Source organism: Nomascus leucogenys, chromosome 18 (genome assembly GCF_006542625.1).
Source record: "Nomascus leucogenys isolate Asia chromosome 18, Asia_NLE_v1, whole genome shotgun sequence".
In the NCBI taxonomy this organism is placed as follows: Eukaryota; Metazoa; Chordata; class Mammalia; order Primates; family Hylobatidae; genus Nomascus; species Nomascus leucogenys.
In genome coordinates this window covers 65683746-65709832 of record NC_044398.1, presented here as the reverse complement: position 1 = coordinate 65709832, position 26087 = coordinate 65683746, and the positions used below count along the sequence as shown (strand labels likewise).

Here is a 26087-nt window from a genome sequence, read left to right as displayed (position 1 = left end):
TTGTACCACAGCACCTGGAAGCCTGAGTCCGTTAAGGGCTCTAGCCCAGATTTGTCCCAGGCTTTCTGCTGTGTGCCTTCCTGGTGACAATGAAATTGAGGCTACTTACTCTCAGTGGTTGTTTCTCTGGTCTTGAGTGACTGTGTCGACGGTTCACTTTTTTTTCCAGTAGGAATAACTCCTTTTCTGCATCCATGCTCCATAGAGTCTCTCCTTTTCAGACACCCTGGGATGAAAGAATTTGGCTTCTATTTCTTTTTAGACTGTATTTTTTTTTTTGACATCTGTTTTCACTCTTAGGCCATTAAACAAAACAGGTAGTTATCGCTCTTATCCCTCTGAAATTCTTCTAAGAACTGAGAGTGAGGGGACTGTATTGAATCTCTGCATGCACCAGGAAGTGAGCTATGAAGAGGATCTTCTTTCTGAAGAGGATCTAACTAAACTGCTGGTCTGACACACATGGATTGACACTGTTCCTTTCTTTTATTGTGAAAAAAAATTAAACCCCTAAAAATCGTTTGGGAACCCCCTAAAGTATTTTGGGAATCCTCAAAAAACATGGGAGGTATAAGTATTTAGCTACATAAATGTTGTAAGATCCCATCTTATGTGTAGAAGTGATAAGATCATTTGGAATTACTGGACTAGTTGAATAGTTAAGATTTCTATTCAGGACAATAAAATGTATTTTGAAAGTGCTGCTAACTATTGATGCTGACAGTGTTTCACTCCTATGAGTGACTCAAATATATTATAAATAGGTGGTAAAGGGAATGGAGCCTGTGGGGTTAAGCAGAACGTTGTGCTAGCTGTGCCTGGACTGAGTATAACAGCTTTACGATTATGGGAAAACAAAATCTTTATTTTTTTTTTCCGTTCCAAAGATTCATCCCACGGGGTGGCCATAAAGTCTAGAATTAGATACGAATATTTTGTCATTCATTATAACATAATATGAATAAACCATTTGTTAAAAGATTTGCCTGGTTTCCAGAGTTGGTGGCCACCTTGAATAATTCTTGCCGTCGTCTGGGAAAGACAGTGAAATTTGTTCCTGCTGCCTTAAAAATATGTATCCCTTCTTCATGCATCATGACTGTCCCAGCGAGTGTCCTTTACTATTCCTGAGAGTGACTCCTGTCTAACTTTTCATACTGGTGAGAAGAAAAGGAGCCTATTTTAACACTTCAGTGGTGTTGAAACACATTACTTACTTTCTGAAGATGTCTCAGTGAATCCTCAGTCAATTCACTGCCACATGTAATCTGTATGATAATGAATGCATCTTCCTTCTAAGTACTGCCCAAGCACTTGCCAGCTCCTCTCACATTCTCCCTTCATGTGAATATTTTTTGGTTACTTTAGTGGAAATATAGACAAGTCTCCTCCCCATCCTCTCAAACATAATGAGATTGTTTACTTTTTAGGTTTATATAATGAAAATGCCCAGTCAGATCTATGAATCGTCGGTACATTATATTGACTCTGAGCACTTCAGAATGTAGAGTTGCAATTGAATGGCAGTTTGTGGAGATGGAGTGCATATCATATGTAGATAAAGCTCAGGTCTCCTGGGGAACCAGTTATAGAGAAAAATAAGTCTGGTATGAGGAAAATTGCGTGATTTAGAGTATTTCTGCCATAGAGAAAATTTCCACAAACTAGGAAACGTAGAGAGTTAAAGTTATTCTATAGAATACTCAGAAGAGGAAAGTCTGTGCTTTTTTGGAAAAAGGAAAATCTCCAAACTTCTTTCTTCACTTTTCCTTTGTGTTTAACTGACCCTCCAATGTGATCATTGCCTTTGGAGTTTGGGAGAAGTACGGGAAGTGGCCTGATCTCTGCTTCCATACTTCACTCCTCCAACCATCCTTCCCTCCCTCTTTCCTTCCAGCTAAATAGACAATTCTACCCAACACTGAGTCACTCAGTAAGTGTCCAGTGTGTGTGTTTGCTGAGATTGTCTAGCAGTTGAGGGTCTGTGCTGGTTTAGGTGAGACCAAAAAGAGATAAATATCTTTTCCATGGTCTTTGAAACATAAATTTTATTTTGTGGTCAATGGCCTTAAAAAAAATCTATTTCTGGTTTTCTTCAACAAACTCACTAGTTTTCCCTTAAAGGATTTTGTAAAAATTAAAGTTATCTTGAAAATGTTTTGACAACAGTAAAATTAAAGGGACATCTTTTCTTGGTTTTCCTTCTACTGCCGCATATGGCTGTTCTTTCACCTTTCACCAAAGAGGGTGGTTTAGATGGTTTCCAAGATTCCAACCCAACCTCGCATTCTGTCATTCTACCCAGCTCTTAATTCAGTTTGCTTCCATTGTCCTAACAGGCTTCTTACTTACTTAGACCTTGGAAATGCTGCTGTGTTTAATACCCTCCAATACTAACACAGACTTAAGATAGGTACTGTTTATTGAAAGCCTACTAAGTGAAATGTGCGGTTTTAGGACCTTTATAAACATCTCAATCTTTCTAGCATCCTATGAAATAGGCATGATTTCATGCTGATAAAAAAGAAGACAGGGGTCCCAGGGATGTGAAGCATCTTGCCCAGGCTTCGGCTGCTGGTGACCAGTGTAGCTGGGACTGCAGCCCAGGTTTTCCTAACTCAGAAGACTGAGCTTGTTCCTGGATGTCATTAATATCTACTTGTGTCCAAGCAATCAAGGGTCTTGAGTCTGCTTGGTTCTGCTTGTGGTCTCGCATCGAGAGTAACAGAGCTAGTCTAGGCATGGTGGAGACATGCCTGTAGTCCCAGTGCTTTGGGAGGCCATGATGGGAAGATTGCCAGAGGCCAGAAGTTCAAGACCAGCCTGGGCAACATCACAAGACTCCATCTCTATAGAAAAATAAAAAATTAGCCAAGCATGCTGGTGTACACTTGTGGTCCTAGTTGCTCAGGAGACTGAGGCAGGAGGATTGCTTGATCCTAGGAGTTCGAGGCTGCAGTGAGCTATGATTGCACCTCTGCACCCCAGCCTGGGTGACACAGCAAGACCCTGTCTCTTAAAAGAAAAGAAAATAGCAGAGCTCATGAAAGTGATGTTCACCTTTTTATGACGTTCCTTTTTTTTCTTTTTCGTTTGCTTAAGCAAAGGAAGCTGCTAGAGGAGAGTCTTGGTCTTCCTGCCTAAGAACTCCTTTATGAATGGAATAAAAGACTGTCAAAGTAGGCTGGGCTTGGATCCAGGCTAATCTGTGAAGGAGGCTAGCTCATGTTCCTTACCTACCCTTTGGGTGTCCACTGGGTCGTGCCCCTGAAGCAGCCTTTACCCTTGAGCCATCCCTAGCCATGGTGCTCACACATAGGCTTTTGAGCTCCTTGGAGCTATCAAGACCCTACTCACTTTTCTTCCCTGAGATCAGAACAAATCACTCCCTCACTCCTACTCCAAACAAGGTCTTGTTGATAAACTAGTCCTTCTCGAAGTGCTGGTAGGTGAATCAGCAATGATGGAGCATCAAACACAAGTTAATGTAATGACTTTGGTACCATTGTCTCTCTATTCCGTCACATATTAACATGATTCTGAATACCTTTGCCCACCATCTGCTTGTTGTGCAACGGTTGAGGCAGTAACCAGGGGAGATTCACTTCCTGTCTTGTCCCTCTCCAGGGATCACTCCCCTGCTGCCCTCCAGCAGCCAAGCTCAGATGAGCTCCATTTTTACCCAAGGTGTGCCCCTGTCTTTGGTAGGGAAGGAGAAAGGTAAGAATAGCCATGAATGAGTAAGGATTCTTAAAGGGAGGTGCTGCTGTGGTTTTTTCCTGCTATTTAAGATGTCGAGACAGGATAACTTTAGAAAGATGCCTGCACAAACCCATAAATAGTGCTTTTATAAAATTTAGTTCACTGGAACCTGAGTTCAGTATTTGACATTAGCTTTTCGTCCGAAGTGTTTAAGCCTGCTGGAGGTCTTTGCTCAAATAATAAATACCACATGTTTCCAAATGTTAAGGTATAGGTAGTAGTTACTGTTTGTTTACTCCATGTTAGGCATATTACACGCATTGGCTAATCAAATCTTCATCAATTACCTATGTAATAATCTCAATTAACTTGCCTCCTTGTATTATAAATGGAAATAATCCTGTTTATTTAAATGTGTTTTTATGTACAAATAGGGATTAATCAGGAAATTCAAAGGGGCTTTTTTTGTACCTTTCCCTAATTTCAGCTCCCTATTCTCATTCATAGATAAAACAACACATTTGTTTCAGCCTGGAATATTTGCTTTTGGTGCTTAGAGGCAGAGACAGGAAACGGGCACTCAGGGAGTCACACTGGTAGTTGCACACTGTGTCTACAGAGGGCGTGTCTCATCTGTACTCTGTTGGATTACAGGATGTCAGTAGGTATTTGTGTCCACCTGAGAATTCCATTTATTACCTTCCATTTAACAGACAATGTCTTTCCTTTCTGCAGTTGATTTTGCTACAAAGGCAATTCATAAGGTGAAGTTCTGTTCATAGTATGACTTGTTTTCTCAATATCCCCTTCCATTTTTAGTAACTCCTTGGTCTATTTGGTGTCTTTAAAAAAAAGAAGTTGGTAATGAAGACTTCTTTAAATATGGAAATGTGGTGCTTTTTTTTTTTTTTTTTTTTTTTTTTTGAGACGGAGTCTTGCTCTGTCGCCCAGGCTGGAGTGCAGTGGCGTGATCTCAGCCCACTGCAAGCTCCACTTCCCAGGTTCACGCCATTCTCCTGCCTAAGCCTCCCAAGTAGCTGGGACTACAGGCACCCGCCACTCTGCCTAGCTAATTTTTTGTATTTTTTTTTTCAGTAGGGACGGGGTTTCGCTGTGTTAGCCAGGATGGTCTCGATCTCCTGACCTCGTGATCCACCCACCTCGGCCTCCCAAAGTACTGGGATTACAAGCATAAGCCACCACGCCCAGCCGCACAGGGTCATTCTTTAAATAAAAGCTTTCCTGTTTAAAGCTTTTCAAAGGAGCAGACCACCTTGAAGATTCCCGCTAGGGTTGATTGTGTCTAATTCCTTTTATAAAATTATTATTGTTTTCATTTTAAAGCTTTGGCTATAAAGTCAGAAATGTCGTAAATAACAAAATATTTTGTATTTAATTTAGAGAAGAGTAAAGAGAAGAAAAATGAAAACCCAGTCTTTATGTAAGCTCCAAGGATATCAGGGCTTAGAGGGCTTTTCTAGTTTTATGAAAATTTATACTACTGATTTTTATATTATATATTATTGGGGTTTTGTTGTTATTGTTTTGTTTTGTTTTATTTTTTGAGATGGAGTCTCACTCTGTCGCCCAGGCTGGAGTGCAGTGACGCAATCTCAGCTCACTGCAACCTCCGCCTCCTGGGTTCAAGCGATTCTCCTGCCTCAGCCTCCTGAGTAGCTGGGACTACAGATGCGTGCCACCACTCCCGGCTAACTTTTGTATTTTTAATAGAGACAGGATTTCACCATGTTGACCAGGATGGTCTTGATCTCCTAACATCATGATCCGCCTACATTGGCCTCCCAAAGTGCTGGGATTACAGGCGTGAGCCACTGTGCCCAGCCCTATATTCTTGTTTTTGAGATGAACAGATCTCCAGGGAAATTGTTGAGTTACAGTGGCATTTTACTGTGATCCTTCTCAAGCTCAGATCATTTCTGTAACCCAATAATGACCTGTCTCTTTGGTGTACTGTCCTGTGAAATGTCAGCTCAATTTTCCCTGAAGACGTGTGTTTGCCATGAGTCAGAGTGCTTTTCCTCAGTGGGACAGATGCTGGCCCTCTTAATTTTGGTGTATGTGCTTCAAAGTATGTAAACCTCTAGTCTGATCTGTATATGATATCCTGTTAATTGTATTATTATTTTGATTATCTTGCTGGAAGGTTGATAATTTTCAATTTCATAGAAATAAAGTTTTTTTCTGCTTATAAAAAAATAAAATAAAATGCAGTTTTAGATTCAGTAGATTTGGAGTGGAATCTGAGAGTCTGCATTTCGCTTAATAATAGCCTCCATTAATGCAGACACTGCTAGTCCAGGGCACATTTTCGGGAGCAAAGCTCTAGAGCTCACTATAGTGTCAGAGACCCTGTTTGAGAATCTGGGGAGGGCTACAGAGCCAGTTCATAGCAAAATACATAAACATGTAATTTATATGCAATTGAAAAGGATTTGCAGGGTCTCTGAATGCTATCCTTAGGCTCAAGATTAATAGGACACAGACATCAACCTGGTTCTCATGCAAAAGTGACAGGAATCTTTGAATAATAATGTCCAACATCTATTGAGCACCTACTATATGCCTTGGCATTGTGCTGAGTGATCTTGACATATTAGCTCATTTAATCTTCACAACAAACTATGAGGTAGGTACTATTATTGTCATTCTCATTTTACCAATAACGGGCGGATCACTTGAGGCCAGGAGTTTGAGACCAACCTGGCTAACATGGTGAAACCCTATCTCTACCAAAAATACAAAAATTAGCTGGGTGTGGTGGCACACACCTGTAGTCCCAGCTACTGGGGAGACCGAGGCAGGAGAATCGCTTGAACCTGGGAAGTAGAGGTTGCAGTGAGCCGAGATCGTGCCATTGCACTCCAGCCTGGGCAACAGAGTGAGACTCTGTCTCAAAAAGAAAATAAATAAATAAATAAATAAATAAGGAAACTGATGCACAGAAAGTTCTAAGCAATTTGTCCAAGGGTATTCAGTGGAGTATTCAAGAGCTGGATTCCTGAACCCAGATGTTTAATTACTATGTTTTGCTGCACCTAATGTGTAGTAATTACTTTGAAGAAAGTAATTACTTTCTTCAAAGAGAGTGAAAATGTGGGCTGACGATACCTGAGTTTCTCTAATTCTGATGGACATCAGAATCTCCTGAGGGAATTTGTTAAACATCATTACCAAATAATGCTTGGATTCCAGCCTAGCTTCTGAATCAGAATCGCTGGGGGTGGGGCTGGGGGATTGTGTTTAACTAATGCCCAAGATGATTCTGATGTGCAAAATTTGAACATCATTGTCACAGACTTTTCAAAGGCAGAGTTTTGAGTCCAAAGGAAAGCTAAATGAAGTTTGTTGTGTGAAAAACTCTGAAAGGGAAAGTGTGACTCTGAGGGTTAGGAGGCTCCCAGAAAAGTATTTCTGACTCTGATCTTGATAAAGAAGAAAAGTGTGGTGGCCCTAGAAAATTCCTTTGTTGTCCCATCAGGATTATTCCTTAACACAGTCACTTAAGAGGAGAAAGGCCCACTTTTAAAAGAAGTTCACCTTGTTGAGGACACAAAAAAGTACTTATAAAGGGGAGTCATTGATCGGTAAGAATAATGCAGGAGAATTAACCCCACTCCCCACTTCTTTTTCTTGCTTTTTTTTTTTTTTTTTTTGATGGAGTTTTGCTCTTGTCACCCAGGCTGGAGTGCAGTGGTGCAATCTCGGCTCACTGCAACCACTGCCTCCTGGGTCAAGCGATTCTCCTGCCTCAGCCTCCTGAGTAGCTGGGATTACAGGTGCCCACCACCACGCCCACCCGGCTACTTTTTTGTATTTTTAGTAGAGATGTGGTTTCGCCACATTGGGCAGGCTGGTCTCAAACTCCTGACCTCAGGTGATCTGCCTGCCTCGGACTTCCAAAGTGCTGGGATTACAGGCATGAGCCACCGTGCCCGGCCACCCCATTCCCCACTTCTAACTCCAGACAAGCTTAAGTGCATGTGAGGGGAAGAGAGCTAATAACAACAACAAAAAGGAGGTGGGAGGGGGGCACAGCTTGCCTCTTTCCCAAACTCTTGCTTTACTTTTCTTTTTCTCATTCATTCATTTATTCCAGTACTTTTTTTTTTTTAGCTGCATGTGCCTTCATTTTGCCAAGCACACTCTCAGAACTAGGAAGCCCTGCTCCCTTCACTTAAGAAGATCCATTAACTTGCCAGGTGTGGTGGCTCACACCTGTAATCCCAGCACTTTGGGAGGCCCAGGCAGGTGGATCACCTGAGGTCAGGAGTTTGAGACCAGCCTGGCCAACATGGCGAAACCCCCTCTCTACTAAAAATACAAAAATCAGCTGGGCATGGTGGCGGGCACCTGTAATCCCAGCTACTTGGAAGGCTGAGGCAGGAGAATCGCTTGAACCTGGGAGGCGGAGGTTGCAGTGAGCCGAGATCGTGCCATTGCACTCCAGCCTGAGCAACAAGAGCGAGACTCCGTCTCAAAAAAAAAAAAAAAAAGAAGATCCATTAACCACAAAGATCAACCCAAGAATGGGTGCTAGGAGAGGGGCAAGTGCAATGTCAGAAGAGCACAAATGGGGTTGTAAGCAGAAGAGGAATTGCAAGATGAAAGAAGGGCAAATTTTATTATGATTTCTAAAACAGGTGGAGCAGGTGTATTCTGACTGGAGGCCAGTAACTACATGGCAATCCTACCTAAGATTTGTAATTTTAATTTTTATTTGAGACGGAGTCTTGCTCTGTGGCCCAGGCTGGAGGGCAGTGGCGCTATCATGGCTCACTGCAGCCTTATTTCCTGGGCTCAAGTGATCTTCCCACCTCAGCCTCCTGAGTAGCTGGGACTACAGGCATGTGCCACTGTGCCCAGCTAATTTTTTTGAAAATTTTTCAGAGAAGGGGTCTTGCAGTGTTGCCAGGGCTGGTGTTGAACACCTGGGCTCAAGAAATCCACCTGCCTCAACATCCAAAAGTGCTGGGATTACAGGGGTGAGCCACTATGCCTAGCCTATTTTTATTTTTTAAGAGACAGGGTCTCACTATTTGCGTAGGCTGGACTTAAACTCATGGGCTCAAGTGATCCTCCTACCTCAGCCTCCTGAGTAGCTGGGGCTACAGGTATATGCCACTGTACCCAGCCTGTCCAAGATTAAAAAAAAAAAATGTGATGTCTTTAAGATTATAGATACTTTATAGGTAATTAATTTACATATTTCTGGTGATAGATTTTTAAAGAGATTGTTAAAGAGATATTTGTGGGCCGGGCGCGATGGCTCACGCCTGTAATCCCAGCACTTTGGGAGGCCAAGGTGGCGGATCACAAGGTCAGGAGTTCGAGACTAGCCTGGCCAATTTGGTGAGACCCTACCTGTACTAAAACTACAAAAATTAGCCAGCCATGGTGGCAGGCACCTGTAGTCCCAGCTACTGGGGAGGCTGAGGCAAGAGAATCGCTTGAACCTGGGAGGCAGAGGTTGCAGTGAGCAGAGATCACGCCACTGCACTCCAGCCTGGGTGACATAGTGAGACTCCGTCAAAAAAAAAAAAAAGATAAAGATAAAGAAAAAGAAAAAGAACAAAAGAAATACTTGTGAGCATTCTACAGAAAGGAAGTGGTGATCACCAGGGCCAGGTGTGTGTGGATTTATTAAGAACAAGTCGCCGGGTGCGGTGGCTCACGCTTGTAATCCCAGCACTTTGGGAGGCCGAGGCGGGTGGATCATGAGGTCAGGAGATTGAGACCACGGTGAAACCCTGTCTCTACTAAAAATACAAAAAAAAATTAGCCGGGCGTGGTGGCGGGCGCCTGTAGTCCCAGCTACTCGGAGAGGCTGAGGCAGGAGAATGGCGTGAACCCGGGAGGCAGAGCTTGCAGTGAGCCGAGATTGCGCCACTGCACTCCAGCCTGGGCGACAGAGCGAGACTCCGTCTCAAAAAAAAAAAAAAAGAACAAGTCATGACAAATCATCAGTGTTTCTTTGGTAGATTAAGGAACCATGGTAGGTAGTGGGTTGAGTGGGTGGTAGAGAAGCGGAAACAATGGATATGGATCCACAGAAATCTTTGTTTTTGAAAAAACATGCATTGTGTGTCAGCATATGTCAGACATTTGCTAGGCAACTGCACCTATTTTTTTTTTTTATTTGCTCATTACTAGAACCTTTTTTAGAAAACACTAACTTCCTAAAAAACAACAACACAAAATCCAGGCCCTCCAACCTTGACACGGAAGGAGAGATTGGTGGAAGGAGAGTATCTTTCTGGAGCTGGGTTGCCCATCCACAGGGCCCCAGATCAGATCCTAGATACACACTCACCTCCTTTTTATGGGTTTTCACTAAAGATTGTAACTAAACACTTCACACTTGGGAATTGGCTCAAGTGTTAACAGAAGACTTTCCCCTTAATACTCTGTAGCAAAGCTGAAAAAGGACTGGAAGCCATAAATACCTTTAGGAAAGATAGGAAATAAAATTGATACATACATGAAAAAAGACCAGAATCTAGATAATCTGATTTGCAAGATAAAGTTTACTCACTTTTATTTAGAGTCCTCTGCAAAGACTATGACTTCTTTTCACTACCAGAGTACTTATTTTAAATGACTGTTGTTAGTATGTCTCTACCTATTTTGAGTGATTTTTCTTTACCCCAGCTGTTCTTTTTAGTTACAAATTGTTATAATCTACCTTCTGGAACCAATCTTATCTTCCACTAATCCCCAGTGTGAGTTTCACAGCCTTTCCTACTCAAAGACTTCAGAAAAGCCATTTGTTTTGCCTCCTTTGTGCTTTAACCATTGCTCAATCTTCAAAGTTTATTCTTCCTCAGCACCCTTTTCTATTGACTCAAATTGTCTTATTCAGGGCTTTGAAGTTTCAAGGACCAGAAATTCAATTAAGTTAGTTCAAGTAAAAGGTTTTCTTAGAATAATGACATGAAATTTCTCAGAAATACCAATCAAAGTTCTCTTGAGCCTTGTTATTTGTTGTGAATATTTTAGGCTTAAACATATTATTATTATTTTTTCTCACATAAGAAGAAATCTGGAGGCAACCAGTTGCTGGTTATTTTTAGTAGAGCTCAACATTATAAAGACCAGCTTTTCTTGGTCTTTCCCTCATAATCAAAAGATGGCTGCTGTAGCTCTAGATATCAGGTCCATGTTCAAAGAAGGTAGAAAGGAAGGGAAGGGAATTCAGCCTTCTCCTTTGGTCAGAAAAGCAACAACGTTAAAGAAACCTGCCAGTAGATATCTGCTTACATTACATTTACAAGAAATCTATCACACAGCTGCTAATAAAGGAAGTGAAACGACAAGCCACATACTTGGAGAAAAAATTTACCACACAAAGAATTATTATGAAGAGTATATGAATAACTTCCACAGTTAAATAAGAGTAAGATATACAATAGAAAACACAATAGAAAAATGAAAAAAAAGAAGAAAACACAACAGAAAAATGGCAAAAGACATGAACAGGCAGTTAATAGAAGAGGAAACATTTTTGGTGAATACATTTAGGGAAAGACATCCAACCACATTAGCGACCAGGGAAATGCAAATTAAGGCTACATTGAGATACACATTATACCTACTAAATTAGCAAAAGTTGAGAAGTCTCAGAATATTGCATTGATGAGAATGTGGAGTTTCATCCACCACTAGTGGGGGTGTGGATGAAATGGTATAACCATTTAGTAAAACAATCTGAGATTATCTCATGAAGTTGAATGTGGACATACTACATAATGCAGCTAGTAATTCCACACAAGAGACATGTACACAAATGCCTGCAGCAAGCATTATTTGCATAAATGAAAACCCCGATGACTATTGTCAGAAGAATGAATAAAATGATGTATTCATATGACAGACCTACTATAGCAGCAGCATGAATGAATGTAAGAAATATAATTGAGTGAAAAAATATCAAGGGCAGAAGATTAAATCTATGGCATAATATTTTTAAAAGCTAAAAAACAAGCAAGCGAAACAATATATATTTTTAGAGATACATACGCATGTGGTTAAACGATATGGAAAAAACAAAGCTAGGAAAAGGTAAACATAGAATTCAGGTGCTTTCAAAGATTCTGCAATGATCCAGGTGTTTAGTTGAATAGAATTGTAGATTCATAGTTGCCCATTTCATTATGCCTCATAACTTATTATTATTTGTTTTTTTTGAGACGGAGTCTCACTCTGTCACCCAGACTGGAGTGCAGTGGCACGATCTTGGCTCATTGCAACCTCTGCCCCCTGGGTTCAAGCGATTCTCCTGCCTCAGCCTCCCCAGTAGCTGGGACTACTGGTATGTGCCACCATGCCCAGGTAATTTTTTTGTATTTTTAGTAGAGACAGGGTTTCACCAGGTTGCTCAGGCTGCTCTCGAACTCTTGACCTCAAATGATCTGCCTGCCTTGGCCCCCCAAAGTGCTGGGATTACAGGCGTGAGCCACCACGCCTGGCCTTTCATAACTTATTTATATGTTATATATTTATGTATCAAATATTACATGATTAAAAACTTTATTTTTATTTTTATTTATTTATTTTTTGAGATGGAGTCTCGCTCTGTCGCCCAGGCTGGAGTACAGTGGTGCCATCTCGGCTCACTGCAACCTCCGTCTCCCGAGTTCAATGATTCTCCTGCCTCAGCCTCCCCAGTAGCTGGGATTACAGGCATGTGCCACCACATCTGCTAATTTTTGTATTTTTGCTAGAGACGGGGTTTCACCATCTTGGCCCGCCTCGGCCTCCCAAAGTGTTGGGATTACAGGCGTGAGCCACTGTGCTCGGCCGATTAAAAATTTTAATAAGGTATGAAGCAAATAGCTTTGACAAAAAGTGTAAAAAGGATTCAAATACACCATCCTGTGAGAATGGCGTGAACCCGGGAGGTGGAGCTTGCAGTGAGCCGAGATCGCGCCACTGCACTCCAGCCTGGGCGACAGAGCGAGACTCCGTCTCAAAAAAAAAAAAAAAAAATACACCATCCTGTGAAATTTTCTTTTTGGAGCACATGTACTGGGGAACCAGACATTGACATTTTTAATTATTTTAGTTTTACAGTGCCATTTGAGTACAATAGAAACTGTATTTGCTTCAGTCAATTTGGGGAGAAAGAACATACACACATGGAAACACAAATATCCTAAGGGAATTGAGTCTTGTTACTTTGCAGACAATTTTTGAAATAAATAAGTTGCTGAGACAGTAAGTGCTGTTGGAATGGAGAGAGGGAGACTTACCAATAATATTATGTTAAAGAGCAGTGCAAGTAGAGGAGTGGAGACAGAATTGAGCGTGCAGAGGTATCGAAAGAGAAAGTGGAAATGCAGCATGTAAATTGCAGATTCCTTTTCAAGAAGTTTAGTAATGACAGAAGAGAGGAAATTAGCTTCTTTCTTCTTCAGGGAGCTTCAGGACTGTTCTTCGGAAGCCCACCCTACTTTCCTTTTGTTTGATGCCTGTATTACAGGGAGAAAAGTTTGGCCCAAGGACAAACTTTGTTAAGCATTTATGCAAGCCTCTGAAGTTTCTTTATTTTTTAAAAGTATTTTTTTTCTGGGATGCACAAACTCCAGAGAAATGGAGTCAGTGCTCTCGCCTCTGAGGTTTCATGTCCAGTCCAGGGACACACTCATAGTTTCCCCCTCCCCCGGGGGTATTAATGGTGTTACTATTTAATTCGTGTTTCCTTTTTAAATTATTTTCATCACCATTTCAAAGTTATTTAACTCATTCGCAATTCCAATGATCACACCAGAATCCAATTATGACAACAAACCAAAACAATCACACAAAAAAATCCCCCCAAAAGGAATGAAAGTTCCCCATTCCAAAACAAAATGATGTGTCATAGTCATTCTTTCCACAAATGAGAGTTTATTAATTGCTTTTTTTTTTTTTTTTTTTGAGACACAGTCTCCCTCTGTCACCCAGGCTGGAATGCAGTGGCGCGATCTGGGCTCACTGCAACCTCTGCCTCCCGGGTTCAAGCGATTCTCCTGCCTCAGCCTCCCGAGTAGCTGGGATTATAGGCGCCTGCCACCACGCCTGGCTAACTTTTTTGTATTTTTCTTTCTTTTTTTTTTTGAGATGGAGTTTCACTCTTGTTGCCCAGGCTGGAGTGCAATGGCGCAATCTTGGCTCACCGCAACCTCTGCCTCCCGGGTTCAAGTCATTTTCCTGCCTCAGCCTCTCAAATAGCTGGGATTACAGGCATGTGCCACCAGGCCTGGCTAATCTTTGTATTTTTATTAGAGACAGGGTTTCTCTACGTTGGTCAGGGTGGTCTCGAACTCCCACCTCAGGTGATCTGCCCGCCTTGGCCTCCCAAAATGCTGGGATTACAGGCGCGAGCCACAGCGCCCAGCCTACTTTTTGGTATTTTTCATAGAGACAGGGTTTCATCATGTTGGCCAGGCTGGTTTCAAACTCCTGACCTCAAGTGATCCGACCGCCTCCGCCTCCCAAATATTGCTAGGATTACAGGAGTGAGCCACCATGCCTGGCCTTATTAATTGCTTATAATCTGCACATGGCACAAGTCCCATTTAAAATAACAGGAAATGGCAATGCATTTTAATGGGCTTTGGTTTATTAATCTATTTTATTAATTAATTAATTAATTTATTTATTTATTTAAGACAGAGTCTAGCTCTGTTGCCAGGCTGGCTAAAGTGCAGTGGCATGATCCCGGCTCACTGCAACCTCCGCTTCCTGGGTTCCAGAGATTCTCTTGCCTCAGCCTCCATGTAGCTGGGACTACAGGCACATGCCACTATACCCAGCTAATTTTTCTATTTTTAGTAGAGACGGAGTTTCACCATGTTGGCCAGGATGGTTTCGATCTTTCTTTTCTTTCTTTTTTTTTTTTTTTTGGAGACGGAGTCTCGCTCTGTCGCCCAGGCTGGAGTGCAGTGGCGCTATCTCGGCTCACTGCAAGCTCCGCCTCCCAGGTTCACGCCATTCTCCTGCCTCAGCCTCCTGCGTAGCTGGGACTACAGGCGCCCGCCACCGCGCCCGGCTAATTTTTTTGTATTTTTAGTAGAGACGGGGTTTCACCGCGTTAGCCAGGATGATCTCGATCTCCTGACCTCGTGATCCGCCCACCTCGGCCTCTCAAAGTGCTGGGATTACAGGCTTGAGTCACCGCGCCCGGCCGGTTTCGATCTCTTGACCTTGTAATCCACCCGCTTCGGCCTCCAAAACTGCTGAGATTACAGGCCTGAGCCACCGCGCCCGGCCCTAATCACATGCTTTCTAAGTGGGCCTCAGGATCCCCCTTGTGGGCAGAGAACTTCTCTTGTTTATTTTAGCTTCTTCACAGATGTGTACCAGGTATCCATTAGGGGCTCAATAAATGTTGAATTAATGAATGTGTGAATAAACAAAAAATCACTAATCAGTAAGGTTTTTTGAATGCTTATTTTTGAAAATGCACTTTAAGAGTAAATGTTTATTTTTTTTAAATAGAAAGAATAAGATCTAGTACTTGATAGTACAACAGGGTCACTATAGTCAATAATTAAATTGTACATTTTAAAATAACTAAAAGAGTATAATTGAATTGTTTGTAATACAAAGGATAAATGCTTGAGAGGATGGATACCTCATTTTCCATGATGTAATTATTACACATTGCATACCTGTATCAAAACATCTCATGTACCCCAAAATATATACACCTATTATGTACCCACAAAAAGTAAAAATAAAAAATTTTTAAAAAGTAAATGTTTTAAAAAATTACTTTTAGAAAGTAAATATTTCAAGTGTTGAAGACACTGAGCCTAGACGGTAACACAATAGGTGCTCAACAAATGTTTTTTGAATAAATACCTAATACTCAGACATCAAAAGTACTTTGTATTTATTGTGACCTTGCAATCTGAGGCCCTTGTAACTCTGGAAGTAAAGAAAGCCACATGATAAACAATGGCACATCTTTCTCAGGTATAAATCGCTTAAAGCTTTTACAGCTATTTAAACAAGAGGCAAAATAAAACACTCACATTCGTTTTAAAGAAAAACATCTTTCTTCAAATGTATTTTTTGTTTTTGAGAACTTACTTGGGGTTATATCTCCAGACTCTGTGTTTAATGTTATCTTTCCATTGGCTTTCTGAGTGCTTTACAGGAAAAGTCGAAGAAGTAGTAGGTACATTTTGTGATTTGTGTTTTACATATTTAAGGAGAAAATATACCAATCATTAACATCTGTTGAGGGTTTAACTCTAGATAAAGCCACTTTCATATAATCTTTTCTGGGTTTCACTTCTTCCTCCAAACTGGAACACTGGGCAGCTTAAAGCTGTAAACGCTTTAAGCAATTTACACCTGAGAAAGATGTGCCATTGTTTAATCATGTGGCTTTCTTCACTTCCAGAGTTACAAGGGCCTCAGATTGCAAGGTCACAATAAATTGAAAGTACTTGTGATGTCTGAGTATTAGGTATTTATTCAAAAAACATCCCCATTTTAGGAAACTGAGCTTACTAAATGTGGGCTAGGGTCCTCCTGGGAATGGGGCAGGGGGAGTGCTTGCTGCTGTTAAAGACAATTATCCTGACGCTTGTCAAACACATGAATAATTTATTCAAGATTACTACAATAAGGGTCATGACTATTGGAAAAGGAGAGAGAAATTGAGCTCAACTCAGAATACAGCAAAGACAGCAGGGGATTTATAGCCAAGGAACAAGCACCGTGTCTGTGAGGGAGGTGACGATGGATGGAAAATTACTAAGAGGAGACATCAAGGGTAGAGGGATTCTGGCTGAAGGCAAGTCAAGGGCTTCTACAACAAAGGTGTAATATAAGGAATCTAATCCGATATTAAATATCAAGAATTCAAGGGTGATCAGGTATCGAGGATGGATGATTTAGCACGCTTCTTGCTAACATTTGGGCTCAGCCAGGACACAGGGAGGTCAACGTTGAGGCCTAAGTGAGAACGGGCTCAGAAGTACCAAACTAAAGGAGAGCGTCTCTGTTCCTGCCTACTCTGATCTCTTTTCCCCCCTTAAACTCAGCTGTAACAATCCGACCTCTTTATTACCTCATTCCCATGGAAGGGGTGGGGAGTGGCAGGCAGCCGGTGCTCTAGGATCGTTGGGTAGGGAGCCTAGCTCTCTGAAAGCAGCAATGCCTAGTGGGGGTACCGAGGCCGAGTTCGGAGACCACCTGAGCAATTGCGGTCCAGAGCAAAGCCCCCTTGATCGGAACCGGAGCCGCCCCCACGCCCCGCCCGGCTGCCGGGAGCCGCACTTCTGGGCGGACGCCGCAGGTCGGGAGGGATGAGGCCGAGGGCGCTGATTGGCTGAGCGCCGCGGCCTAGGGTTCCCCGGTCCCGCCCCTGCTTCACTCCCCTTGCCCGCGAGGCCGCGCGCTGCCGGGTCCTGCGCTGCCCAGCGGGAGGGGCTGGACCCCGCGTTCCTCCTCCCTACCGGTCCCCATCCTTAAAGCGAGAGTCTGGACGCCCCGCCTGTGGGAGAGGGCGCCGGGATCCGGACGGGGAGCAACCGGGGCAGGCCGGGGCCGGCCGAGGAGGTCCTGAGGCGACAGAGCTGCCGCGGCTGGCACACGAGCGCCTCGGCACTGAACGAGTGTTCGCGGGGGCTGTGAGGGGAGGGCCCCGGGCGCCATTGCTGGCGGTGGGAGCGCCGCCCGGTCTCAGCCCGCCCTCGGCTGCTCTCCTCCTCCGGCTGGGAGGGGCCGTAGCTCGGGGCCGTCGCCAGCCCCGGGCCCGGGCTCGAGAATCGAGGGCCTCGGCCGCCGTCCCGCAGCTCAGTCCATCGCCCTTGCCGGGCAGCCCCGGCAGAGACCATGTTTGACAAGACGCGGCTGCCGTACGTGGCCCTCGATGTGCTCTGCGTGTTGCTGGGTACGTACGCGCTGCCTGCCCGAGGGGCGTGTGCGCCCGGGCGGGTACGGCTGTCCCGGGAGGGCTTTAGCGCAGAGCCGCGACGGGCAGCGGGGATGTGTTGCCTGACGCGTGCGCCGCTGCGGGGCGACACACGGGGGCGGCTTCTGCAGCCGAGGGACCCCGCTTTGCAGCCTGCACCCCGGCTCCCGCGTGCCCGCCGCTGTCTGTCGCCCGCCGGTGCGCTGAGCCCAGCCCTGCTTGGACGCTGTTCATGCCTCTGCGCTCCATGCCTTGCTCCTGTCCTCTGTTTGCAGTTCCACTCTAGCAGAGCAGGGTGGGCTCCTCCCCTCTGTACGGTAGAGGAGCCTGGTCACTGGCCCATCTCAGTAGCGAAACTGGAGGTTTGATGCACAGGGGATTCTCAGTAGCAGGCGCCAGTGCCTGATTTATCGTGAGAAGCAGTTTAATATTTCGGCTATAAAAGGCTAGAACTAGTTCCTAATTAGAAGGTGTTGCCAGGTTGTAAATTGTCAGGTTGCAAGTAGGGATGAGCAGCCAAGTTTTTGCGTATAGGTCTAAAGAAGCTTTGGGGGTGGGGGAGGACGCGGTACCCCAGACCTGTTTCCTTGTCTGCACAGACCTTGCCGTGGTGTAGCTTTCCATCTCTTGTGACAGTCCCCCAAGGAGCAGTAGACATTCTTTGGCTGCAGCAGATTTCGCATTGTCTTCCTGATTGGAAGAGTTCAGTTATGAGGCTTCTGGTTGCCAGTTACTCCTTCCTTTTGAGGAGAAAGAACTGGAATCATTTGGATAAGGGATGGGCGTTGGAAGGAGTAGCTTTCACCTTTTATGTATTATATAAGGCAGTTATGCTGTGAACTATTTATATATGATGGACTAAACAAAAACAAAGCAAGAGCTGCTGGAGATTTGGATAGTCCTACTCATGTTGAAGTAATCAGAATAGTAGTAGTATTGGCAAGTTCTCAGGGTGGGAGATCTGTGGCTTTAGCCTCCTGGATGGAAGTCTGCATAATGGTTTCTCAGTGACAGGAGATTCCCTCGGTTTTAATCCAGTAGTTCCTAGTTATTCCACTCTCCAGTTTCCAACCGGGTCATTTAGGCCCTTGCAATCTTGTGGAATTCTTATAAATTCTGTTACCTGGTTTTGTTGTTGTTGTAAGGAAAAATTCCATTTTGTTATCTTTTTTTTTTTTTTTTTTGATACAGCATCTCTCTTGTCACCCAGGCTGGAGTGCAGTGGCGGGATCTCGGCTCACTGCAACCTCTGCCTCCTGGGTTCAAGTGATTATCCTGTCTTGGCCTCTCTAGTAGCTGGGATTACAGGCACCGCCACCATGCCCGGCTAATTTTTCTGTTTTTAGTAGAGACAGGGTTTCTCCATGTTGGCCAGGGTGGTCTCGAACTCCTGACTTCAGGTGATCCGCCTGCCTCAGCCTCCCAACGTGTTGGGATTACAGGTGTGAGCCACCGCGCTGGGCCCTAAAACTGCATTTTGTTACCTATTAATATGAAGCATCTTTGTTGTTTTCCAAGACACTTCCTGTTCAGGTCCACAGTGAGTTTTAGGAATTAAGTTTAGGAAAGTGGAGCACAATTTTGGAATACTGTCTTTTTTTTTTTTTTTTTTTTTTTTTTTTTTGAGACAGCCTTGCTCTGTCGCCCAGGCTGGAGTGCAGTGGCGCGATCTTGGCTCACTGCAACCTCCACTTCCCGGGTTCAAGCAGTTCTCTGCCTCAGCCCCCTGAGTAGCTGGGATTACAAGCACATACCACCATGCCCAGCTAACTTTCCTATTTTTAGTAGAGACGGGGTTTCACCGTCTTGGCCAGGCTGGCCTGGAACTCCTGACCTCGTGATCCACCCGCCTTGGCCTCCCAAAGTGCTGGGATTACAGGCATGAACTACCGCGCCCAACTGAACACTGTCTTTATAAAAACACAGTCCTTTCAGATGTCGGGACTTATTAATAATTAAATATATTCAAATTTATTTGCAACAAAAAATTACCTTTCATAGAAATGTTACATTAAAAAATATATTTTAACTTATACTTGATGTCATTGGAACTTTGTTAAACTTTGTTTATATTTTAGTGAAAGGAGAGGAAAATGTTTGATCAGAAAAAAATCAATATATTTCTAATATATTGAATATTATCCTATCATTGCCACATATTGTGCTCTATCAGAATTACATGTCATCTTCGTCTTTTCCTACTGTGGGAATTCGATCAATTTGTAAAACAACATAATTTTTTTTCTATGGGCCAAACACTGATTAGAATGGGTGAAACATAATACTGCTCTGAGGTAGCTGAAGCTAATGGTATTAAACACAAAGCCATGTGGTAGATCTGCAATTAAAAAAAAAAATCACATGTAATGGAGGAACTGACATGCAGTACAATTTTATAAATTATGGGTTGTTGTAGCCTGTAGTTTTAACATGATACAAACATCACATAATTGTCCTATAAAGGTTAGAGTAATTTCATTGCTACATTGACCTGACAGTTGCAGGAGTACAATAGCTCTCAATAAGGTAAAATTGTGTTTTTGGTGGTTTTGGAGAAAGCTTTGAGGACTTGTTTTAGGAAAAGGCATTTAATCTATTTACAACATTATGTTTTTGTATTACTGGCATTTCTTTTAAAGTAATTCAGTATATTATCACTATAAGCTCAGAATTCCCTTTTCCTAAATAGAAAGTGACCTATTTTACTGACTTTTAAAAATGTAAGATTACATTACATTTAACAACATCAACTGTCCATTGCAAACAGCAGTGAAGGAGACCAGTGGTGCAGGAGATACAAAACTTTTTCACGCTTACTTTTGGATGACACATGTTATATAGCAAATGCACCTTTCTGGTGGAGTCTTTTATGTTAAATTTGATTTGTATTCATTTTACTGACAGCAGGAGATTGGTAGCCTAAAATCATGGTAGCTTGAAGAGGGTTTTCAACCTGGCATAAATTTCCTTTTTCTGTGAGGAATCCACAGGTAAGAAATGACTGTTAGAACAGAAAGATGATTAAGCACTTTGTAAGTGCAGGGTTATGTGAAAGTGGTTCATAATTATAATGTGAATACATTCCAGATTCTGTTAATGACCACCTCAACATCATACAGTATAGCCATTTTAATATGATGATGTTACGTGAACCTGTTATACAACTACTTTATAATTTTACTGCGGGTGATGTGTGTTGAAGTGATCATTAAACGTGCCTGTGTGCGCGTGTGTGTGTATGTTTCTGTCCCTATGTTATCTTTATCATCGGTGTGAAACACGACTTCCTCTATATACACGTTCAAATTATTAGTTCCTTAAGTGGATCTGATAAATCCTTGGAAAAAGAATGAGAATTTTGAGAAGTAATGTGTGTTAGTTCCTTAAGTGGATATGGTAAATTCTTGGAAAAAGAATGAGAATTTTGACAGATAATGTATATTTGATTCCTTTCTGAAGTGGAGCATAGTCTTGCCATCTGTCTTTGGCTCTTTTTATGACTGGTTCTGTGACCGTTGAACAGGCCATATACATTATCTGAGTGCATGAGAAAAGCTCTACAGAGAATGGTGGTAGGCTGGTATGAAAGGCGCGATGTTGTTGTAGGGAGTGGGCCCCGGGCCGTCACCGTCACCTCGGCCGCTGCCGCTGTCGCCATCGCCTTGTGCCCCCGTCCCCCGCCATGGCCGAGGACCTCTCCGCGGCCACATCCTACACTGAAGATGATTTCCACTGCCCCGTCTGTCAGGAGGTGCTCAAAACACCCGTGCGGACCGTGGCCTGTCAGCACGTTTTCTGTAGAAAATGTTTCCTGACTGCAGTGAGGGAAAGCAGAGCACATTGTCCCCTATGTCGTGGAAATGTGACTAAAAGAGAGAGAGCATGTCCTGAATGGGCCTTAGACCTTGAAAGTATAATGAGGAAGTTTTCTGGTAGCTGCAGATGCTGTGCAAAACAGATTAAACTCTATCGCATGAGACATCATTACAAATCTTGTGGGAAGTATCAGGATGAATATAGTGTTTCTTCTATCATTCCAAACTTTCAGATCTCTCAGGATTCAGTAGGGAATAGCAGTAGGAGTGAAACATCCACATCTGATAACACAGAAACTTACCAAGAGAATACAAGTTCTTCTGGTCATCCTACTTTTAAGTGTCCCGTGTCAAGAATCAAATTTTACCAGAGAGCGTTTACTGGATCACTGTAACAGTAATCACCGATTTCAGATAGTTCCTGTGACATGTCCTATTTGTGTGTCTCTTCCTTGGGGAGATCCTAGCCAGATTACCAGAAATTTCGTTAGTCATCTAAATCAGAGACATCAGTTTGATTATGGAGAATTTGTGAATCTTCAGCTAGATGAAGAAACCCAATATCAAACTGCTGTTGAAGAATCTTTTCAAGTAAACATCTGAAGGCTGTAGACATCTCTGCATCTTTGTACCTGCAAGTGCCATCTTTAAGGGGGAAACTACATGAAGTCACCGTTTCAGTAACTTGATGTGTAAATAAAAGTAATTCAGTCATTTTAGTTTTTCATTGAAAATGTAGGGCTTCTAAAAACTTCATCCTCTTGGTAAGTTAAAAAATGAAAGTTATGACATTAGCTTTAATAGCGTAAAAAAGATGTTTCACTAATGTAACGGTGAAAGAGAATCCCTGTTGTGCTTTATCTTTTTGTAATATTAAATATTCTTGAATTTTTCATTATGTTGCTTTTGAAATTTGTTACATTCCTCCCATTTACTTTATTATTGTATACATTTGACACACAGTAGCAAATTTTGAACGATGTGATTGATACAACCTAACAAATCTGAGCCAGTTATTAGAGCTGCAGAATAGAAACTTGAAGTGCTAAATGGAATAATCCAAAGGAAATTTTTAAAATGCAGATTCTAGCTGAAAAATTCAACTATAAGAAAATTGTATTTATATAACATTGACTATTTTTGAAGACTAGTAATAATTTTAATTCTTTAAAAAGTGAAAGCTTGTTATAAAGATATTTTCGTTTTATTATTAGAAGGAAATACAAAGAGAACAATTTATTTCTTTCATGGGCATTTGGTAATTTCAGTCTTTGATTTGTAAGCCTAGAATATACTAAGCTGAATAGCAGCTCTTTGGCCTCAGAATTTTCAGTAGCCAGTATTTCTGATTAACTAAGTTGAAACTCTTATTAGAAACTTTCAGTTGGTGATATTTTATTCTAGAAGATATAAATGAGAGGTTTGGCTTCATCTCAGTTTAGAAATTTATTCAAAGCTAAAGATGTATATGTATATTTACATATACTTTTGTGTGTATATATACACATGTATGTGTGTATGCTGTTTGTCAGGTTATATATAGAATTTCTATTGAGGATTTTTTAAATGGACAAGCAATAGGGGGTTGAAGTGTTTATCTGATTTGTTAAAATTTTGTATATCACCAGATTTTTAAAAAGTGATAGTCACAGTGCTAAGTGATCTAGTTGGCTGCTATTACACCTTAAAAATTGAGTTTACACACACACACAATTACTTGTTTGTATGGTGCTCATTTCTTATTCTCAAATATAATATGTGACTGTGATATAGTGAGAAAGATTCTACCAACCACTGTTTCACTATTTTTTAGTCAAAATTGGGTATGTCTTAGTATTCATTAGTGAGAATCATAAAGTATTTTGTAGAAGGCCCAAATCGCAGAATAAAGGACTAAGAGTGGATTTGCTAACATTCCATACTAATATACATTGTTTATGCTTTCTTTAAAATAACTAAAAGAACATAAAAGAGAATCTTAGAAGTAGTTTGCTGCTAATATATACATATATTGTATAAAAAGGTATATTTTGGTTTTGTTCTACACTGAACATGTTTTTAACTTGATTTAATAAAAATGTTAATTTTGGAAAAAAAAAAGGCGCGATGTTTTAGCCCAGTGTATTAAACCATATCCTGAATACAACTTATTAGTATTTAATTGCTAAGGGTCGTTTCAGATTTTAGCCACTATGGCATTAGGCTGCCGATTAATGGACACTGAGTCCATTAATTTATTCAATCATATTGATTGAAGGCTAGCTTCGTGGCCAGTACCATGTTAGGTTCTAGGGATACAAAGATGAATAAGATAATCCCTGCCCTAAAGGGCTCAGAGTCTAATGATGAAGAAATAAACAAGTGGTTATAATACATCATGATAAGTACGATAATGGAGGTTTGGAATATGTTCCCTTTGAGCAAAGAGAAGGCCCTTATCTTAGATGTGCTTCATTGTAGATAAATGACTTGTCTGTTTACTCTTAGAGATGCAGAAATGTCAGAAGTTACCTGGAATTACTCGTAGCTGCTGCTGCTTTTCCTTTTTTTTTTCTTTTCCAACTTGATATAGGGCAGTAGGAACCCAAGTAAGTACCAATGTTTATGACTTATTTGTGGGTGCTCCCACAATATCTAGAAGATTTAGATGGAACTGACAAAACTTTGATTCCTTTTACCTGTGTTTTGCTGTTTGACAACCATTTAGAATATCTTTCTGTGCTGTGTGTGTTCCATTTGCCCTTCCAGATCTTTTCTCCACTCTGCTCTGTGGTTCTGGGAAATGAATTACATGGGCTACATCAACTGAGCCCTTCCTTTTTGGTTTCAGATTAGCTTTGCCCAGTGGGAGGGACATCAGAAAGGATCTCCCTAAAAGCTAGTTCCCTCTTGCTGGATTTAGTGTTGCCAAAGCTGTTCTGTGAGTAGTTCACAACTTGTATTCAATAATGGCCCTCTCTGCCAGCCATCTATAGTTATACATCTTTCTGGGTTCTAATAACCCTTCCCTAGCCCCTTTAGACCTGGAGATGATAATGGCTTCCTGATGTTGCTAACCCAGAGTTATACCAACATCTTTTGCTGTTTTCCCTAAACCCTGCCTGTACCTTTTGAAATGGTTCCTTCATTAAGTTTTCTTGAATACTTCATATGAGTATGCTGCTTTTCTTGGCAGGACCCTACTGATAATACCCATCTATATCTAAAACAGATTTGAGGTAGCTTCCCTTTCTGCATTAAACACCAACTACAGTGTCCTTAATGGCAAACGCAAACAGGAGCCCATGGGCTGCCATCTTGGCTTTCTTGGGAGGGAGGGGTTATGGTTCCCTCAGCATGCTCCAAATGTGGTATCATCATTATGCCAAATCAGAGTCAATGGGTATAGAGTAAAATCTGGCGGCAAAAACATTTGCAACCAATGCTAGATGGTTGTGGGGTCCCTGTTGCTTGTTTTAGCCCAGTAATTGTCTCAAATACTGATGCCATTTCTTATTATAATGCTGACATCATTTTACCCCTTAAGGATACTCCTAAGGAGCAGTCCCTTTGTTAAGCCTCAATCTGGGTCCCTTCCTCAAAGGGGGAAAAAACAAGTATTTTGGGAAGATTCTCACTTGCTAAATAGTTTCCAGCATTTTGTGCCTTCCCTTTTCTTGTAACATTTATTTGTTCATTCACTCATATTCAGTACACATTTGTTAACTGTATCATAGGTGCTGGGCAGTGTGTTAGGTACTGAAGATAAAAATAAGTAAACAAATAGGACATGGTGCCTATCCTGACCACTTGCTGTTTCTTCTATTTAACTTTTTTTTTTTGAGATGGAGTCTCGCTCTGTCACCCAGGCTGGAGTACAGTGGCCTGATCTTGGCTCACTGCAAGCTCCGCCTCCCGGGTTCACTCCATTCTCCTGCCTCAGCTTCCCAGGTAGCTGGGACTACAGACGCGCGCCACCACGCCCAGCTAATTTTTTGTATTTTTAGTAGAGATGGGGTTTCACTGTGTTAGCCAGGATGGTCTTGATCTCCTGACCTCGTGATCCGCCCACCTCGGCCTCCCAAAGTGCTGGGATTACAGGCGTGAGCCACTGCGCCCGGTCTCTTCTATTTAACTTCTATTAGGAAACTTATTTTGCTTCTGATGAAAGTTTACTGGTTTTTCTGTTTTGTTGTTGTTGTTGTTGTTGTTTTTCTCTATTCTAGTCACAGAGAGAGGGAAGGAATCTCAAAAAACGAACAAAAATTTGTCAAACTAGCATATTCTTGGGTCAGTCTAGAATCCTATTGCAAGGCTTTTTCTTGCTTTAAATGGGTAGTTTGGAACAAAAGCAGAGGCCTGGAGGAAATTGCTGCTATTTGGCTCTAGTTGGTTTTATTCAGCTGAGTTTTAACTTAAATTTACCTTACTTGGAATAAAGTATAGAAATGTTCAGAAAACTTTCCCCTTATAGATTTTATGAAATGTAAATTCTTCCTTTATATTCTCTTTGAATTACATCCTTTGGAAACTCAAGAATGTGCTATGGATCTTTGTTAATCTCTTTCTCATTTAGTCATTTTTGGCTGAGCTCTACCAAACTTTCTGATGTGTTACTCAGTTTGGGGAATTATTCTGATTCTTTTGGTTAAGAAATTTAA

At 41.9% G+C, this 26087-nt stretch overlaps 1 protein-coding gene and 1 pseudogene across 4 annotated transcripts in view; both read left to right on the top strand.

Moving 5' to 3' along the window:
- Positions 1-17085: 17085 nt before the first annotated feature.
- The window catches only part of PLPP1 (phospholipid phosphatase 1), a 112546-nt gene continuing 103544 nt past the window's right edge, over positions 17086-26087 (top strand). The window contains exon 1 of one of the 3 annotated variants that reach the window (XR_004026749.1): positions 17086-17611. Coding sequence is in view for 2 of the 3 variants with exons in the window: in XM_003265930.3 (XP_003265978.1) it covers positions 17554-17611 (58 nt within the window). In the remaining variant the exon portion in view is untranslated. The remainder of the gene's footprint in view (positions 17612-26087) is intronic. The other 2 variants (XM_003265930.3, XM_003265929.3) reach the window with 2 other exon arrangements.
- Positions 19515-22158, top strand: LOC101178141 (annotated as a pseudogene). The gene has a single exon (XR_179784.3). The product of XR_179784.3 is annotated as an E3 ubiquitin-protein ligase RNF138 pseudogene (transcript).